The 20,745-nt window shown below is 40.2% G+C and overlaps 1 protein-coding gene across 2 annotated transcripts in view; it reads left to right on the forward strand.

The window, feature by feature from the left end:
• Positions 1-11,299: 11,299 nt before the first annotated feature.
• The window catches only part of ACTN2 (actinin alpha 2), a 67,336-nt gene continuing 57,890 nt past the window's right edge, over positions 11,300-20,745 (forward strand). For both annotated transcript variants that reach the window (XM_058019829.1, XM_058019828.1), the window contains exon 1: positions 11,300-11,439. In XM_058019829.1, the coding sequence (XP_057875812.1) occupies positions 11,305-11,439 (135 nt within the window). In that variant the 5' untranslated portion in view covers positions 11,300-11,304. The remainder of the gene's footprint in view (positions 11,440-20,745) is intronic.

Below are 20,745 nucleotides of genomic sequence, written 5' to 3' on the forward strand. Positions count from 1 at the left end.
CCATTGGGGACCAGGGTGTAATGAACAATAAGGACAGTAGTGTGTTCTAGACATGTCTCATTGTTCATAGCAGGACTGTACACAGGAGGAAAGACAATAAACTGAAGGATGGGAAGGAGGAAGAAGTGATCAACAGGGGACATGCTTAACACACTTTTCTTACTGCAGTGTATATCTTGCTATCACCTCCTTCAGTTGCCTGTTAATCAAGCAACTGACAGGTGTTGGAACAGCAGCAGATCTCACTCACCCATTCCTGACCTGTAGTTGTTCAAACCTTTATTTGCTTGTCAGCCAGCCACTCTCTGTGTCTTTTTAAAAATGTTAAGATGAATCACAGCTCTTTCCCTGAAGAAGAAATAGTGTTGTTCCTATCTGGATGCACTAAATACAGATTCCAGCCTTTTTTCCAGGCTGGCCACTGAAGTCTGTTGTTTTCATTTCTTCATTTGTCCCAGCCACTGCCAGTCCATGGGCCTTTTCTGCAACTGGTGATTACATGATTTAAACTACAGTGAGCTCACAACTTATATGACAGTTCCAGAAAATAGGTATGGTCTGCATTCAGTAGCACAGAGAAGGGTATTTATTTGCTGGCTCGCTGTTCAATTATATTCAGTTACATATTTGGTTTATTCACATTCTAAAGTTTAATTGTTTTACATATTTTTTGTGTAGGAATGAGTTATATGTTCATGTAATACCTGGCACAGTGGCACTGTAAACACTGCAAGAAACAGAACATTTTTAAATGTTTGTGTATGCATATATGCATACATATAGGAGAGATATTAATACTGTTATATTTTAAAAGTATTAAAGAGTTAGTGCATTCTCATGATACTGAGTCACATAGAGTATCTTCAGTCACAAAAATCCCCCAATTTTTTCTGTGTTTCAGTGCCATTTGAAGAAATGTTTGGCTTTTGTATTTGCTTTCATTGTGGATTGGAAACTGTTCATGCTCTTATGTATTGTGGGGATTCTTGGAGGGGAAAACCCCTGTTTTTACAGGAAATAGTGTGTTAGATGAGGGTATGCATCTGAGTTTTACTATTAAGCCTACATCTCCAGATTTACTGGTTACTAGAGGCATTATGGTTTCTGATTTAAAATAGTGGCTCTGCTGTTTCTGTGCCTTGCATGAAGTAGTCCTGACAACTGGCAATGTTCTAGATAACTGCTAACAGCTCTTACTGACAAGTGTATGTCAGTGGTTTCTCCTCTGTGTCTCTTACTCTCTGACACTCTGCCTGCACTGTCCATATTGGGGACTTAAGGGAGTTCCCTGCAGGGAAACTACTTGAGAGACGACTTGGAGACCCTGTGACATCAGAGGCGATTCCTTGGATACACAGAGATGAGGGAACTATTTCTGCATAATGCTTGACAGGCACTTAGTGCAGGGCCAGGAAGGCAGCCTGGCCTTGAACATGTAGTGGAAGGGAGTGTGGAGCACTGAGCATTAGGAGCTTCTGGCACTGATGCTGATACATTTACTTTAAATAAGCCTGGTACTAAACCACTTCCTGCTGTGATACTCTCAAGTACTGCATGGGAGAGGTTGCACTACAGAATCCTTCTCACTTTACTTACAGTGTGATCCCTTTGGTCTGTATTACCTGCTGATTCTTAACAGTATGGTGATGTATGTGACTCAATTTGCAGAGGGGCAACAAAACACTTTAAACAACTTATGACTAATTTAATGAAAAGCCTAGTCTGTGGCAATGTAACACATTTAATGACTCTTGTATGAACTGCAGCAGACACATCTGAGATGCAAAACATGATGTTATTTCTTGAGCAGAAGCTGTATGGGTTATGCAACTGCTGGGCTGCATTGGAACCCTTTAGTGCTTTTCTTGATGTTATGTATGAATTGTCTTCCAATTCAGAACCCATTTAAAATTACTTAATTGCATTATGACTAATTACAAATAAAGTATAAATTATCTTGAAAAATCAAGATCACAATTTAATTCATGGTGGACTGTGCCAGAGTTAAGTTTTCCAAGCTGTTTTGTGTGTATCAGAATACAGACTTTATTTGCATAGTCACAAAATTTTTTCCCAGAAATTGTGCTTTAAGTGTACTGCATCAGCAGGGTTCAACACGGTTATTTTTCTTCTTTGTTCAGTGAATGTCTGTTGCACTCAGTTGGAGCATGTTCCCAAATATATAATTTATGGTTTTCTGCTCTGGTCATCACAGTCTTTGTACTTGTCTTCAAGTATTCCAAATTTATCTTGTATTTGATTTTCACACACTTCCTCATACTTCACAGTATTAGTATTATTCCTGGTCTATAGAAAGAAAACTGAGGCTCATGCTCCAAACTGTATATACTTCCATTTCCCTATACAGTGCATAGTTTTAGGTTAATGAATGCTGTTTGTATGGAATTTGTCTTTTCCCTTATGTTGTAGTGTGTTCATTAAGTTAGTTTAATTCCTCCCCCATTTTATGTATCTGCTCCCCCCCATTTTGTGTAAAATGGTTCTGCCCTCCTCAGTTTTCCCGCCACAGCCCTGCCAGTTCTATTGTCAATCTGTTAGGTTATATAATTCCTCCTCCCCTTTTTCCCTTATATGTATGCTTTTCCTCTTCCCTGGGCCAGTCAATTACCCCCCACTCCACCTAGAGTTCCAGAAGCTTCTCCTCTTTGGGGGTTGTGGTTGGCTGTGGTCCCGGGGCCCCTCCCATACCTGGTACCTATTGGGCTCTCCACTATGTCATTTGTGTTACGCTCATCCCCTCTTCTCCCCCTATTGGTCTTCTGTAAACCCCTCCCGGATCCACTCCTTCCCTTTATAACCCCTAAGTACCCTTTGTTCCGGGTCATTCACTGATACATTGTGGGCTTGCAGTGAATCTGTTTAGCCTCCAGCGAGTGTCCAGCTCCTTCCTTCTCGTCGTTAGCAGCGATCCAGTCCGCAGCCAGCACAGCCCGAGGCCTTATGACGCTGAAGGGTGCTGGAAGGATGCAGCTGGGTGTCAGCCTTAACCTCAGCCAGCCAGACTCTGACCTTCTCTGCCCTTGAAGGCCAAATACACCTCGCTGCACCTTATGTGCTTTACAGAGTACAGTTACACACTGCACTTTTCCCCACTGAGTAAGCCTGATGGTTTGAACCTTTAGGCCCATCAGAATCCTAAATTTTCCTGGTATTTCCATCATGCATTGTATTAAACATTCTCTCCTGCAACTGCAAGTGCAGTGACTCTCCTGACTCCCACCACTGGTACTGTCACAGTAAAAAATCAGGCCCTACAAATTCAGAGCCTGAACAGCCTGATCTTCCACAGATCATCTGTGTGCCAGGGTTACCAGTGAAAGTGGTACAAGAGGAATCACTGAACCACGGGGAGCAAATGAAAAAGTGTCATGGTGTTCTAGAAGCACATTCATGACAAAATAATTTCCTGTAGAGAAGCCTCAAATATATTTGAGTCCATTCATTTGAAATGCAAAATGAGCTTTCTGCAGAATGCTTTTATTGGGGAAGATGTGTTCACATTGTATCTACTGAAAAATTAATGTGGGAGCTCATATAAATACAGGTGGAGCCTTACAGCCTGTAGGGGTAATTTCATCTTTGTTGCTGACTCCACCTCAAGTAACTGTTCATATGAACTGAAAAATTACCTAGAACAGCTTCTGGCTTAGAAAACAAACACACATGCTGCATTTAGTTCAGCTGTGAAATTCTGGAAGATTACAGCTATTCCAAATTTGACTACAGGACACAAAAGAGACTTAGACTGCCCTTTAGCCAATTTATTGTAAAAATGAACTAGTTTCAAAGTGAAGGAACATTTGCATGCTCTCCTGTCCTCCTTTGCTTGTGCTTAACTGCACTTAGGCAGGGAGAGAGGTTAGCTAGTTAAGAAACAGAGGACTTGTCAACATTCAGAGGGATTGAAAATAGAAAAGAGCCTTCACCAAGAGTAGGTTGTGGCTGGTAGATCTCAAGAGCAGGCCGATACTGGAAAGTGTGTAAAACTGATAATTATTTCTCCTGACATAAGACTATGTCTGAGGTTGGTGAGAGGGATCATAGCCGGAAAGAAACAATTGTCTTTAAAATCAGAATTGGAAAATTCAGGCCTTGCTGCCTTTACATCAGACATGACATGAACATTGCTCATTTTCTCAGTGCTGGTTCTCAATGCAGCTGAGTGTCAGAGTAAGACTTTGTTGGACAGCATGGAACAGCATGGAAGGACAACAGTTCTGGAAAAGGAAAACTTGTGCTATCCATAAAGAACATAATTATCCCTGTTTGGCAGTAATTCAGGTTGTGCCTAATACTGCTGTAAACAAGGATGAATTTGCTGCTTTTATTAATCTCTATCTGTTTTGTGGAATGAATAATAAATAGGTAGTATTCCTTTTTGCAAACTGGCAATTTGTTCAACCAGGTTGCCTTCTTGACTGTGTAACTTGAGTATCATTGATGTTAGTGAGATTACACTGGTGTATCTGGAAAAAGAAATGAGGGCATTGAGACTGCAACTTGTCAAAGGTCAGTCAGTCAATGTGTACAAATGCTGAGTTTAGAACACAGCAGTGCCTGATGTCCTGTGCCCATAATCTCTACCTCATACCTCAGTGATTTAAAACCTGTGCCCCTCAGATCGTTGTTGTCTGGAAGCTAACTTAGTTGATGGTGTTTGTTTCTAGATAAATAAAGGCATATTGTCTTTGCACTCCTTGTCTCTCACACACACACCTCTCTCATTGTGACCAAAGCTATTGCTGAACAATGTGCTGCCATTTAGATGGCAGTCTCAGTGAAATCCTTTAAGGGTCACAGGCTGGCCTACAATGGGATTTTTTTAACTGGTTGTATTAATGAATTACAAATTGTGTCATCAGTTGCAGCTTTCTCATTGCCCTAGTCACACAGGGCTTGCTTAGTAGCTCTGTGTGGTAAAGCTAAGCCAGCATAAAATAGGAACACAGGCAGGATTCTGGGAACACATGATGTGTGAAGGTTTCTTCAAAAGGTTTGTAACAGGCCATGCTATACCCCTAGTCCTGCCTCTTGCATTCTCGTCACTGAACCATTTTTAAAATCCTGGATCTGTCTCGCCATTTTTTCCACTATTACGCCAGCCCTATTTGTGGTTTCCCCACCTGTTACTGTGTGTATTGCTCCACAGCCTCAGTGTGCCAAGACTGACTGCAGTGTGGTATATAAATTGCAATATACTTTCCCCAGTTTTTCCTTTTCCCACTTCTAATCTGTGCAAAGCATCTATCAAAGCTTCCGATTTTATTTAGTCCATGATCAAATCTGTCTTTGTGAGTTGCACCTACCCTGACAAGAACCATTAAATCAAAAAGACACTCTCGAAAGTCTAGCTTAAGGGATATGGGACTTCAGGTGTTGATACATTATGGATATAAATGTATCAGAATGGGAAGTCTGAGGGTTCTTCTCATTCATGGAAGGTCTGATCTTGTGCAGTGCTGCCTGGCCCTGCCGTGGCTAGAGGGTTTGCCCAGCTATGTTACACCTTTCAGCACTCGCCTTGCAGTTTGCGATTGTTACTATGTATCACAGTACTGCCTAGTGGCTCTGGCAGGGACCAGATGTTGATTGATTCCTACTGCCCTGAGCCCTCTGAGAACCAGGGCCATCTGCTGTGCAGGATGCAGGGCTCTAAGCATGGCCCTACAAACAGTGGGAACACTGCCTCCAGGGTATAAGGGCCCCTAAATCCCTGCCGTCCTAGAATAATGCTGGGGATGTTTGGGTGCAGGCCACACACAGTCAGGAGGGGCGAACAGAGAGGTGAAGGATGTGTGATGGGTAAAAAACACTGTAATCATAATTGTTGTATAGATTCCTCAGGGCTTTTAGACAGACAAAGCCTCTGCTCCTGAGAATTCTTTCCTAGGTGGACATTAGGGGCCAAAGGAAGCATTGCTGATAGTTTCAGAGATGGCAGAACGCAGCACAATAAGCTCATTTCTCTCAATGAGAGTAATCTAACAAGCTAACACTCAGATTTTTGGAAAATTTTATCTGAATTGATTTGCTCAAGGTCACATAAGGACATCTTGAGCTGGCATGGTCACACCACGTCTCGGCCCCGTGATTTTCCTTCCGCACAAAGGGTTGGCAAAAGCTGGTGATGTCAGTGCAGTCAGCATTTTCTCCATACCCCTGAAGCCCAAGCTATGCTTTGGTAGTATTTGTTGGTCCCATAAATGTTTCTTGCTACACTTCATCCATGGCTGAATTCCAGGGACAGAGCAAGAGTCTCTATATATAGCTGATGAAACACTTTGGGGTCTTCTGACAATGACAGTTGTTACTATGAAGCCAGTAGATGAATTTTTTCTGTTCTTTCTTAATTTTTATTTCCAAACCTGTCATTGGAAATAATATACTTTAAAAGAAGTAATTAGCTACTGTCTAGTTAATATCACCACGGATGACTAGCATGGAAATTTTTCAGAGTTAAAGTTTGTGCCTCTTGGTGCTAAATGTGGGAGGGCTAAATATGCTCAGTGCCCACAGTGCTTAGCTCAGACAAAATTGGGATCTTTGTTCCCAGATGTTCATTTCTGTTCTCTTCTCTCTTTCCGTTTTTCTTACATATGTGTTGCTTTCAGAAACATTGAGTTTAAAGTTTATTCATAGTACCTTTACAAAATGAATTTAATTCCTTGGTTTTCTTACAATATAGTGTGTTTTTTTTATGTTAAAGAAGGCAGGTTATATTTATTGTGTTGCAAAAAAAACCAAACCCCAACACAACTCTAATAAATGATGAATACATTTTATAACACACCTTGCCTTTCTGCTTAGCTTTGTTAGGGAAATTGACGCATAATTTTTTAACAGAATCCAACATTTTGGCCCAATCTAAATCATAATTTTCTTAAATAATTCAGATTTTTGTTCATTAAGCTTCCAACTAGTGGATATTTGCTACAAGGAAAAATATATTTTATGTACAAGTGACAGTTATGACATGCCTTGAAAAGAAAAGGCTTTTTGATCCCTGTTTTAAGATTCTCTTAACAGTTTATACAGAAGAATAGTCACTGAATTTATTTTCTTTTACCTTTCATTGACTTCTTTCTTGAGAAGGCGTCCTCTGTTCTTTTTCACAGAGAAACAGGCTGTGACTGGGGCAAGACTCAGTGGCTGATGGAGCTGCCATAAGATTCTTTATCTTCTTGTGGCCTTTCTGAGACAGTTTTTGCAGATACAAACTATTGTGTTCCTACACAGAAGTGTTACAGCTGAAAACTGATGGTGACCATTTCCATGTCAGTTGATTGTTTCACAGGCAATTATTTAAGTAGAGAAGTCTGGCTCATTTCTTATTCTAGATCTCATTAGGTTCAAATAGAAGAATGATCTGGTGAAACACTCTTGCAGTGTTCAGCATTTTTGAGCTTTTATTAAAAGTTGTCAGTTTATTCTACAATTCTGTGAGAGGGAAGTGTAAGAAACATGTTGAAGGATCAAAAATCTGAGAATCAGTAAAAATGCGAAGGACAGAGTTCTTCACAGAATGATATGATGGCTTTTGACAAGTAAATGAATGTTAAATATAAACTCTGAAAACCTTCAATTTCATTAAGAAGAATGACAGAGATTAATGTTGTTTAGGTAGAAAAGCCCTTTGTTTCTCAAAGAGCTTCATGCAAAGCATACCAGAAGCCTTTCACTTGGGTAGTGAACTCCCAGACCCGCTGCTAGGAAAGATCTGGCCTCTGGTGCTCCTCATGCATGGGAAGTGATGCCTGCTTGCCACAGTGTTCTCCTGGGCTCGAGGCCCCGTTCTCCTGGGTAGGCCCTTACTAGTTTACATGTTAGCATGAACGACAACTGCACACCTTCTGCCAAATAAAAGACAAGAGTAGTTGACAGTTCTGCTCTGCTATCTCTACTCCTGATCTCCCTCTGCCACCTTATTTTTTCTAATCTGGTTGGCAGTCATGAATATTCTTTTTCATCGTAAACCACCCCTGTCATTTCTGCCTTAAATATGCTTGCTGACTTTCTTGTACCTTTCCGTGTCAGCTTCAGATTCCATATTCATATAGTTTATTGTGTTTCTTTCTTTTTCTCTCTTGGAGACTTTTGTCCTTTCTTTCCTGCTCAGGTTGCTTAATTCTTTTTTTTTTTATTTTCTTTCTCTTTAGGCATACATAGTTCATGGCTGTGCAACTCTGCCAGCTTTATTTGGGTATAATCCTAACTTACCTCAGATGTGAGAAGAAGCTTGGTGAAGCAAACTGCTTTATTTGTACCACTGTGCTAGGCACAGCTTTCCTATTCTCTTGTTGAGTAGAAAGAGGCAGCTCCCTTTCTGCTTCACATTTGGCTGTCTTTCCACTACGGACCTCCATTCATATGCTTCTCATTACCATCCACACAGTTAGTTTATAAAATTAAATTAAAGTAGTAAACAAAATACCAGATACTCCTCCTAAAGCTCCATCTATAAATATCTTCCCTGCCTACTCATGCTGTCTGATTAAGAGACAGTAAGCAGTTAGTTAGAGAACCTAGAGCAGGTCAGATTCCATCAAGAGAGGCAGGATTTAAAAAAAAAAAGGGGGGGGGGCTACTCCATTTAGCTTTCTGTTTCATAGGTAAAAAGCCCAATGTTCCCCAAATGCACAATGACAATGTTGAAGCCTCCTATTTTGACATTTTCAGAATTAAAAAGATTTTTCATTCTGAAATATTTTTTGATCCAAAATGGACTAATATAACATAGATGAAGTAGGTCTTGAGACATTTGATTTTTTAATCTCTCCAGCTAGCTGAGAGATACTATGGTTCTGGCTGTCGGTTCCTAGGAACAATGAAGGCATTTTTGTTTTATTTGCTTTGTTATCAAGTGGTGTTTACCTATGTACCAAGTAGAAAGAAAAATGAACAGTACTTTTGCACCAGTGGCTAGCTGCATTTTAAGAAAATCCAGTTATTTTATGAAAAACTCGATAACCTTCTTTAAGAATTCTAGAAAATTTGGGTAGGATGTCCTTTGATTTCTAGAAATCCAGACATGGATCTGATTTCAGTCCTAATCCACAGTGCGATTGGATAGTCTTTGTCAAAGAAATTCTCTGCCAAAGCACCTCAGCTTTTATTTTATGACTGAGGTGGGCACCCTGGCCCATATTAGAGGGTGAGGACCAAGAAATAAAATGTGGGTTGTAGCTAATACCTCCCTGTGTGAAGCCATCAGTACCTGTAAGGCTCACCTGTACTGCACATGGGGACTGGTGCTAAACCATTTCCATCCATGTAGATCCCCAGACACGGCAGTGCCAAGGAAAGGCACAAAGCTGGTTCCAGTGGCTCCCCTCTAATGAGGGAGTGCATGGAAGGTCACAGGTTTCATCAGTGCAGGGGACCTCTTTGCATGGGGGACAGCTCTGGGTCACAGCATCACAATTTGTGTGTGCACTTCTAGGACTCCTCTGACTTCTTCCGGCATTTCCTTTAGAAACTTCTCCTGTGCTCAATACAGCAAATAAGAAGAAATGGTTTTAGTGACTTGGAAGGCTTGAATTATCATTTAAGTGATTGCAGTTAGACTTGTATTGAAAACCAAACGTGACTACCAAGCTATAAAAATAAACACACAAGTTGCACCAGCACACACATAATGTGTACACACATGAGTTATGTTGTTTTGTAATTGCTATTTGATCTTGTCTCAGAGAATCCTAAGAAAATGCTCATTTGTATTTGAGCAAAAAAGACTAAGCAGAGCATTTGCTTTGGTATGTAGGTAGAAGTGTAGCAACCTTGAGAGTATTTGCAGTGAGCAGGTGAAGAGCATGTGGTTCTGTCTGGCTGCTTAGATTTAGAATTTCATTTTTAGACTGTTTATCTCACAGTATGTACATCAGTCTTCAGGAGTTCAGCTTGCTGTTATTGCATGAATTGTTTCAATCCTCTTCTGAATTCCAATTTGCAACATGGTGCTGCATTTACCAAGGTTTTTTGAGCTGAGGAGTGGGTATTTTCTGTGCATGTGTGTATATTTTTCTATATTGCTTGGAGTTAAGGGATAGAAAGTGAATTGGAAGAAAACAGAGCTTTAGCTAGCAATACGAAACGGAGGGTATATGCTGTCTAGGTGTAAATTATCCTGGTTATTCATTCCCATTGGTTTGGAGACCTACTCAGCCTTTAATGAGCACAGTTTTCCCTTACACCTGATTTTGTAACTTGTGGCTTCCAGAAGCTCAGCTTTGGGTGAGCATTTTGGTCTTCTAGGTGAGGTTGGTATTGTATCCAGCGTGGACACCCCTAGAGAAGATGACCTTGGCTGATGATAGGTGCAGGCATGAATGACAAGCTCCATGAGGAACGTGGTAAACTTGCCAATTCCCAGAAGAAACATTGTTGCCAAAGCAACTGAAAGGAGAGGGCACGGGAGATACCGGACATGCTTGCCGGGATCTTTGATCTCAGCGCTATCCTTTGAGATTTTGCCCCGTGGAGCACACGGGCAAATGGCTCCTGCCGCACGCTTGTGAAGTTACTGGGCTTTGTATGTACTCCACAGGGCTTTGTATGTGCTTCTTGATGCCTGCTTTTGGATGTATTGAGCGTGGTTTTTGGCAAAAATACGTGTGTTGCTTTTTAAAGTTGTGTTTCCATGTTGTCTGGTTAACTCCAGACCCATTTCCACGGGAAAGCGTTTCATCCCTTGGGTGTCCTTGCTGGGCTGGCTCGTGTAATCCTTAATCTGAAAGTGCCAAGCGGCTCAGGGCGGGACGCGGGCTCAGACTAGCGCTGAGCGGTGTCGAACCGCATTAGCGGATGGCAGGCGGGCCTCGGGCAGCAGGAATCGGTGTCGGCAAGAGAGAAACAAAGCGAGGCAGAGGCCGGGCAGGTGTCGGGCTGCAAGAGCGGGCGGGCACTGGGGCATTGGGGGCGCTGGGCAGCGCGGCCCGCCCGGCCCCACGTGACGGCCGGCGGGGATAATAAGCGGCGGCGGCGAGCGGCGCGGGGCTCCTGCGCAGGGTCAGCCACAGGCACCGGCGGCACAGCCGGCAGGGACAGCACACAGCGAACCAGCGAGGGAAGGTCATCGCAGGGCAGCGCCTACCTGGCACTCTCAGCCTCTGCTCTCAGCAAGATCACTCAATATTCGTTTCCTGTCACCTTGCAAAAAGAAAAAAAAAAAAAAAAAAAAAAAAAAGAGGAAGGAAAAAAGACACTGCTACCTACAATCTCCCAGCAAGTAAACTAAACTTAAATCGTAGTAGAAGCCAGAGCAGCTGAAGCTGATCCCCGGGCAGAATGAATAGCATGAATCAGATAGAAACAAACATGCAGTACACCTACAACTATGAAGAGGATGAGTACATGACCCAAGAAGAAGAATGGGACAGGGATCTGCTCCTGGACCCAGCATGGGAGAAACAGCAGAGGAAGGTCTGGAAATAATGTGTATCTGTCTGTGTGCTTCTGTGTGGAATGATGCCCTATCTTACTGCCATGCTGTGCTGGAATTGTCGCGGTTGTACAACCGAGGGGCTCTAATAAAATATATTTTATGTTGTATAAACAATTTCTATAATGTATAGTAGCTATGCCATATTTTTAGTTTAAAGCATTCAATTTTTTAATTCTGAAGTGAAACCTTAAATTATTATTCACGGGAGGCAGGAGTTTATTTTTGTATTGCACTGCAAATATTCTGTCAGTACCTCTAGATTTATGTATAAGTATTTCAGTAACTTTCAACTTCACTTCCTGGATCTTTCCTTTTGGAAAACAGACTCTGAATTGATGTTTGTGCCTGATTGATTTTCAAAAAAGTAAATTGCAGTTGTAGGCAGAGATGAATAAGACTTCAAAATTAGTGTGCAGAAAAGTTTGCAATATTTCTGAAAGCAGACTGAGAAGTCACTTCTGAAATTGTGATCTTGCAAGTCAGCTCTTATTAGAATTTATTATTTATCTCCATTCTGACTGAATGACCTGACAAGGAAAATATTGCCCAGAAATATATCCAGGCTATATTTGGAAAACTGTATGTCATGATTATGTTCCTATATGCCAGTTCACTGTCTGGGGGAAAAAACCCCACAACATGTCTGTAAACTCCTTGGAATACACAGTTTTAGAAGAAATGCTTTTTGCCTTGTAGGTGTAAGAAAACTATTGTGCCACCAAGTTCTGCCCATGTTCTTTTTCTTAACACAGGCAGAAATTATGATCCCAGCTGCAGTCATGTCAAAGCTTTGGTACTTTAGTAATATTTCCAATATCTAATTTAATGACATTAAGTTTTAAGCAGCACATGGAAAAGAAAGACGAAATAATGCAAAGGATTTATTGCTTTCTAATTTAAAAGGTGATGTTGAAGTCACAGCTGACAGATCTGGGATTAAAAGGTTATCTGCTGGTTACAAGAATGAAAAAAAGGGAGGGAGTGAGAGACAGTGCTCTGGACAATAAGGCTGAATATGCATTTTGCATAGATGAGCAGCTTAAGTAGAAGGTGACAATTTAGATCTAATGACAGTCTGTCCCACTGTTACACTTCTATAAAAGCTATACTGTAAAAGTGTAATTATAAAAGTTAGAGCTGTTAGAATAGTTGGGGCCAGTGAGTTTGCTTTTCCATTAAAATTTGTAGAAGCAATATTTTCCTCTCAGATTTAGCTTGTAGCTTCCCTCCTTCTGTTATTTGTAGCTGGTTTTGTTCATTTTCTTACATTCAGACCTGTTCAGATCCTGCTCTGTGAGGATAAGGGGAGAAGTTCTAAGTTGAAGTTCACTTTTCTTGATCTGCCAGCTGCTGCAACTCCTAATGAATAATTAAGTTGTACTCAAAACTGGTATTTGTATTAATTTGGCACTCTTCAGATGGTGAACTATACTTTCATGTTTTATAATAAGAATGAAAATTATCTGAGTGCTAAAGTGCTTCAGTGATTTGAAACTGCTCAGCTGTAAGGGGTTGTGTTACATCTGATAAGGATTCAATTGTCCAGTATTTCAGAGAAGGCTGTTTTTGAAAGAAAATGGGCAGGTTACTAGATGCAGTTTTCCTTCAATGCAGATAAATGTTAAAAAGTAAAGAGAGTTTGGATAAGTAGACATTCTTATAATAAGTCTCTTGATTTTTACAGGAAAGCAGGGAGCAATTAAACTGCATTGAAAATTTTATGTTTCCATTCCTCTGAACAAGCCGTACTTCAGCAGAAAGTAAAATTTCCACACTGTCAAATGAAAGCAGACTCTGCTTTGCTTCCATAGAGAATGTGGTTTTGCTACTTAACGTTGCCAATTCCCAGGGTTTAGTTTTAATATTAATGTGATACCATATTCAAATAAAATTTACAAGAGGGGATCCTTATTCTTCATCTTGGAAAGAAATCTGAATTTATTATTACATGAAAAGTAAGTACTCGCATGATAAAAGGCTTGATAAACTTTGTGGAATGTCAAGGCTTCTATCTTTTCCTAATCTGTGCTAAGACAGTTGCAGAAAGTTCTTTAGTTTCCTTATTCATTAGGAGAAGACTGCAAGCACATGAGCACAGGTCTTTGTTCTAACTGGTAATACAATATTCAGAAGTGATCTTGGTGGAGCCCTGGCAGTTGGCAGCATATATTTTCTATGAGATGGTCTTGGAACAAACCAAAAATAAATGCCATTGTTTCTATTGTGGGCTGCCCTCTCCAGACTTGCCATTTCAGTGATATGCCTGGTATGAAATCTGTCAACAGATGCTGGTAACACATGATGACGTCCATAGGATTACAATGGAGGTGACGCCTAATTATAACCATGGTTCGTAGAATATTATGGTCTGCTGTAATCCAGGCTCCTTGGTGGTCACAGATGTCCAAAAATATATGAAGAGCACTATAGGAAGGAAAGCTGAGTTGTAGTTTAGCATTGTCTCTCTGAATGTGAACAACAATTTCAATTATTTAGTTGAGGTAACATTTAGCCTGTGTCAACTCAGGATATCAAGAAAATGCAAAAATTTGACCATTTTTGCATTAGGCGCTCTTGGCAAAAATTTAAATGTCGTTGGGCGTTTCAGACAGCAACTTTAAAGAAAGGAAAAATTATATTTTGGATGGACATGCTGTCTGCTGTAGAAAATAATTAGAGAACCATGGCCTTTGTGTCTCTTGAATATATACATATGTACTATGTGATAGGAGACTTCTGAAGTCTGCTCCTTGAACCATTACACTTATACTGCCCATGTGTGCTGAAACAGCAGCTGAAAGATCCATGGAAGTGGCCCCTTGTTTCTTCAGTGCCACGCAAAAATAAAGAAGTATTGGAAATTAGAAAGCCTGGCCAGAGAGGGTGGGATTTTCTTCATTCTGCTCTGTAACCCTAGACAAGGTCAACTCACCTCTGACCTTACTTTTCTCACTGGTAGAAAGAGGTACAGCAATGATATTTCTAAGAACTGGTAGAAGTGGTTTGTTCTATGGTCTGTCAGACTAGAGATCAGCTGTCTTTTAGTCCCTACCCTGCTGGACTGGGGTGGAAGTGGAAATCATACTAGCTTATAATGGAAGACTTAAAACATGATTTCTCTTTTCTTCATAATAAATTTATTTCTCAAGTTTTCTTGAAAAGTTCAACAGACTCCACAAACCTTTTAGTTTCACTACCCCATATCTCAGCAGAATTAAAAGGAACATAAGGAAATGCAGCATCCCTTAGCTTAGGAAACCAAGACAGCAATGCTCCTTGAAATGCACACACACTATTTTTGCAATGTTTTTGATCTGCCAACACTGCTTGGTTAGCCATGTGTTTAACATGGCTCTTGCCTATTTACAATAAGTAATTATAAAAGTGAGTGTGCTTTGTAAAACTTTGACATGAAATGTGCTTTGTTAGATTTCCAAGGAAGGTTGTAAAACAAGAGTAGTCCCTTTTTTAGCACAGTTGTATTGTATTGTAGGGCATTAAACGGAACTCACATATTTAACATATGCCTTCTGCAGTCATAAAGACGTGAATGACACTATTGCCCTAACACATGTAAGGAAAGAACTGGGGACATGTTCCTTGCCTTACTGCCATTGTTACAGATGACTGACCTTATTCTGTCTTGCTCTGTAGCCCTGGTACCACATCTTTGTTAATGCAAAAGGGTTTTAATGTAGATGTCAATGTAGATGATGACCATTTGGATGGTGTTATTTATGCTGGTATAAAATAAACAAGATGATTTAAAATATTTATTTACTTTGATACTGCCCTTTTTCTGAATGCAAATTTACTTGATGACACTGAACGTTGTGCATGACTGAGGACTTTGGGAAAGATTCTTAAGGCTAAAAGCTGTCTTTTCAGCAGTGCATATCAGATTGCTTTTCAAGTGTGACCTATAAGGATTTATCTGCGTTACCTCCTTTGGCTGGTAATATAACTCCTCTTGTCCTTGCAAGAAAAAAAAAAAAAGAAAAACCCAAAAAATTTGGAAGTCATGTATATGGCAAATTATTTGGCAGGAGCTATCAGAACTATGGATTATGGACAATGTTCTTATTTTTATGTTACTGCAGTTTTATTAAGTTCAGCAGGTTTGAGAGGTTCATTGCAGCCTGAAAGAGAAATTGACCTTGTGTTCAGTCTGACTTCAGAGTCTATAAATAGAGTTACAGTCAGTATCCTGGATTTACTCTACAGTTTGCTGCATCTTCTATGGATGGAATTTAAGTTGCTTTCTTATCAGAAACCTCTTCCTGTAATAATTCTACTGGTGAGTGAGAAGGCAGATGTAGTGGAAAGAAACTTCATTCTTCACTGGGCAAGAAAAATAAGCAAGGATGAACGAATGAAACATAAATGTAAGGTGGAAGAGGGTTGGCAGGAGAGGCTGGATGCCGCCAACAAAATTAAGTTCTACAGAACCACTTCTCATGGACTTACAGGCTCCAGATTGAAAGAGTTGTGGAGAATATAATGATGTTTTCAATGTGTAGAGGGCATTCCAGCCTAGGTCTTCCTCTGTTACTGAGATTATCTGGAAATAAAGTTGGCTTGGGTTTTAGTTTGTTTGTTTGTTTTAAACCATGTAAAATTCTTTCCTTGAATAATGAGCCTTGGGGTTTGGCTCATATGGCAGACACAGAAACCACCACTAGAGGGTTTTTACTGAGGTGGCACTTTTTACCCACTTGGAATACCAGTGGGATTGTTGAGAAGGCATGGATTCCCCTCTGCAAGCAAGCAACATGAGCAGGGTCTGGACATGAATGTAGGAGGTGTGAGGAAGCAAAAGGTCCTCTCCTTTCGAAGAGAGTATGAAAACTTCTTATTATCTATTCCTACTACTAACCTGTTAACAGTTGCATACTTCTTATAAAGAAGGTATTCTTATGAAGAGTTGAGGAGCTTTAGAACTACTTTCAGGAGGGAACTACTTTCAGGATATGCCAGGAGGAAAATCATCCAGAGTCAAAAGCAGAATGATAATGGTAAAAGCCATGTGCCACGGTAGCATATGCTATTTCACCTGCTGAGTCCTATGTTGCAGTTCTCTCCCTCCCTTACCTTTTATGCAGGTAATTAGGATTATGAAGGTGAATTGGGAATTGTGTTGGCTGAAATGCAGGATTTTCTATTAGCAGTAATAGTTAAAAAGTGCCAACAATTCCACCTGCTTTAGACATTTTTTTCCCCTGGTGTTCAGCAAGTATTTGGCTGTCTTGTATGGAATAGCAATGTCTTGCCAAATGATCCATGTAGATGATCCAAATGATCCACTGTAGATGCAGATTGCACCTTATGAAAGTAGGTTTCAGCATTCCAAGGCCAAATACTCCTCTTTTGTGTGCATCAAGAATTTTTTTTCAGTGGATGCCAAAAGCTGTAATATTAAGAACACACAAAGAACATCTCTTGTTGTCTTTTAAATCCTATGTGCATTCTCAGTGGGAGATGGCCCCACAGAAGGTCTGCTGAGAACTTTGTAGTAAATAGACAAACTTTTTTTTTTCTACAACTGCGTGTCTTGATTTCTCAACATATACTGTAACTGTCCAAAGTATTAGACACTGATGCAACAGAAAGCCATGGAGAGGCAATTTCTTTTATCCTATGAAGAGTTGCCATGAGAGCAGGAGTCCCTGTAGAAAAAGGGAATGTGTTTATGGCCTGTTCTGTACAATTTGCCTCTTAGAGATTAGTGCTTTTTAAAATAGTAACATGTTAAATTCCTCTTGCTGATGTTACTTGCATGGAATGGTGCTTGAGAGGAGCATGCTGAAAGGATAGTGGAACAGTCATATTTTGTCTAGGAAGCTGTCAATAAGGTGTGCAGCCCTGAATACTGTGTTGCTGGTATATAAAGGAAAAATCAAAGAAAACTATTATGAAATTCACTTTACTAGACATGATTATGTAGCTATTTTGTTTGAATGGGAAGGTTTTCTTTACCAGTACTAAGAGAAATCAATATATTACTTAATAGTATGTTTTCTATCTAAACTCAAATGAACCTCTCAATGTTGACCCATTCCAGGCTCTGTATGCTTTAAGTGTTGTCAAATTGATAATTCCTACAGTCTCCTATTTAGCTGTTAATTTCCATTGACCCCCAAATATCTGCCAGCAACAGATTATGAAAAGAAATTATCAGAACCATTTTATAATGGGAAGCAAAGGCTACCTGCTTCCTGTACTCAGATACACACCACAACCTCCCCTGAAATTTGTATAGTACAATGTCTGTCTGTAGATATGCTGATCCAATTAGTAAGACAATAAGGATTGGAAGAAAGTATGCATCTAAGTGGGTTTCCATAAGCTGCAACCAATGTGCTTAAGAGCTAGAGAAAAGCTGTGTGTTAAGCAGCAGACTTTGCAATAATCTCTTGGGGGTGGGATGTCTGCATCTTGGCTGAATCTCTGTTGGGGTCACTGGAGAGCTGAAGAGAGAGGCATGGAAGGTGTTTGCTTGGAAAGCCTCTGAGAATTTTCAGCCCTGGGACCACAGTAAAAATGAATCCATGCTTATACAATTTCTAGCCCTGTGCAGACAAAAGCAGAATGGGGTAAATTCTGTAAACGAATGAATTTCAGTAAAAAAATATCACAATACCATCATAATTTTCCAATTTGAGCTAAAACAGCTTTACAAAATGAATTTTGACTGCTTTTGCCCAATGAGGCCAGGTCAAAATCTTTCATTAAAACCCATCTGTCCTCTCACAAGACAAAAGACGTCATTATGATGGAAAAATCAGTTGCCAACTAATGCCTCACATGAATTGATCACTGTTGCATAAATTCTCATCTATTTAATGACTTTTCATTTAGCTCGTGATTTCTGAATTGCACTGTGCAGTTCTACTGATTAATTTCAAAAGGACTGAGCATTAAGATTTTCTTTAGTTGCAGATCGTGATTATTTAGTAGATATTAGTAGTATTTTAGAAATTTTACTGCAGACCCTGCTTACAGAAGAATGCATTGGATTTGCAGCTGGATTGCAGGTAGATGTGATGCAGGAAGAAACATGTCAATGAAATAGAATTAGATGGGAATTTGTGCTGCTTTGCTTTGTCCCAAGTCAAAAAATGTCCCTCCTGTGTGTTGTTTTATGGCCTTACAAATAAACAAATATAAAAGTGCTTACACAGTTGGCAAAGTTGAGTTGGTTTCAATGGCTTTACTGCCAAGCATAACTTCTTCTGAGCCATAATTGTTGGGATAAACAATGTGTAGCTGATGTGGAATTCCTCCACTGTGAGCACTGAGAAGTTGCTGACTCTGCGTGAACATCTCCTTTATGGCCTTTACTCATTCTTTACTCTCAGCTGATACCAGAAGGAGAGTGTATTCACACTGAGTACTCAATTTCTTCCTTAATTAAATTTCATTTCTTGTAGTCTGGGATAATTTTCACATCTTCAGTGTTTGGGGAACACCATTTCATGAGATGCTGTGATAAGAGAGTGTGATGTTTGTTTTTAGATCACTGGATTTGTTGGTTTGAAATACGCCTCAGGCTGAGAGACTTGATGAATAAGTTGTTATCATAACTATACAGGTCCTATACAATGCTGTACTTCTACACCATAAAATTTGGCAGGTATTTAAAGATAGAAAGTTCCTCTTTTCACATCATTTAACAGCAAACACAGTGTTATGATCACCCTCTGTGCCTATTTCTGTACAGAACCCGTAGTAGCTCTTCCTGCTGGCAGTACAAGGAACACTTCAGTACAGATCAAGGCAGTGTGGTCTCAGTAATCCTCAAACTGCTGGTGTGAAAGGCTTACAGGGCAGGTGTTACTGCTCTGCAGAAAGAGACCGAGGCAGAAGGCTTAGAAATGCAATGATCTCTGTTTATGAAAGTGTCTCCTTCTTGAAATGGCAGCTTGTAGAAATACACTTCATACTTTTGAAGGCCTGTCCAGAGGGAAGCAGAAGGTGACAGCTGTCTGGCTGATTTTTAGTTAGTTTCTATAATTGGACCTAAAAGTTGAGTGTGCACAGAGGGGAGAAAATAAATTCTACATTTCTGTCCTAAGTGCAAGAAGGGGCACTGCTGCTCCTGTGTCTGGTCCTGCTTTTACCCACTTTTGAGTTATAAGGACACATTTCTTTGTCCATGTCTTCATCTCCAAAAGAGTGGTTGTAATACCTTTGTGCTGGCTTGGCAGATGGCAGTGATAAGTGTTTACTGTACTTGATATGAGTAAGATTTTCCATTTACTTCAAGTGCTTCCTCCCAAATGCTCTGAACTGCCAGAATTCCTTCAACTTGAAATCTGATGTTTGTTTTTATTTCTCTTCAAAAAACTTGTAAATTAAAGAAGTCCAGCCATCCATTTCTTTGATAACTTGCAGAACCTAATTTAGAGCAGACAGATTCTAATCTTAACTGCCCCTCTGAAAAGCCTTGCTCACCCCCACTACCATAGCAGGAGTCTGTGGAAAGTGACTACCCCAGGCTAAATTTAGCATCCATGATTATTCCTTGAGCATCTAAGGAAACTCATTTTTTTATAGGTGTTGAACACCCAGGCATTTCCACTGACGTCAGGAGGAACTTCTGTCTATTTTGCACCTTTGAAAATCAGCCTGCTATTTTGGCAGTCACAGAAAGGCTTAGCTATCTAGCATTAAGTGATTTTTTTAAACTCTGTTTTATATTTAATATTGGCACCAGTGTAACTTTTCACTGCTGCAAGACTTAAGACATTGCACTCTTTAATGCGAAGAAAACTGGTACCCAGCTGCATTGAATTCAAATTAAAAAAAGCAAAAATCCCAAACACCCAACTATAAATGATCGTGTACCTCTGGGGTTAGACAAGTTCCTGTGAGCTATGAAAACCTTTATAGTCCGAGCTCATCTCCAGCTCATTTCTGGAGAGTAGTTCCACTACAAGTTTTCTTTGGCAGAGTAGCTGATCATCCTTGACTCTACTACTATCCAAGGGCTTTCAGTCCCCTTCATTTGCTGGTACAATGATCTTCTGCTATATACCAGATCATGGAAGAAATTTGAGGCAACCCTCCCTCTTCTTAATACCTTTTAATCCTAAATAATTTCAGCAATGTGGTTTGCAGTGCAGGCCCACAAGCAGCTGTATCTGTGCATGCACATATTATGTACAATGCACTTGTCACCCATCTGGCATTCTAGTAAAAGACAAGCAAAACACCAGACATGAGACTGAAGTTGGTTTTCCTTCCTTTTGTCTAAGGCCCTCATTTCCATGATGGAGCACAGG

This window comes from Melospiza georgiana, chromosome 3, assembly GCF_028018845.1.
Source record: "Melospiza georgiana isolate bMelGeo1 chromosome 3, bMelGeo1.pri, whole genome shotgun sequence".
Taxonomy (NCBI): Eukaryota; Metazoa; Chordata; class Aves; order Passeriformes; family Passerellidae; genus Melospiza; species Melospiza georgiana.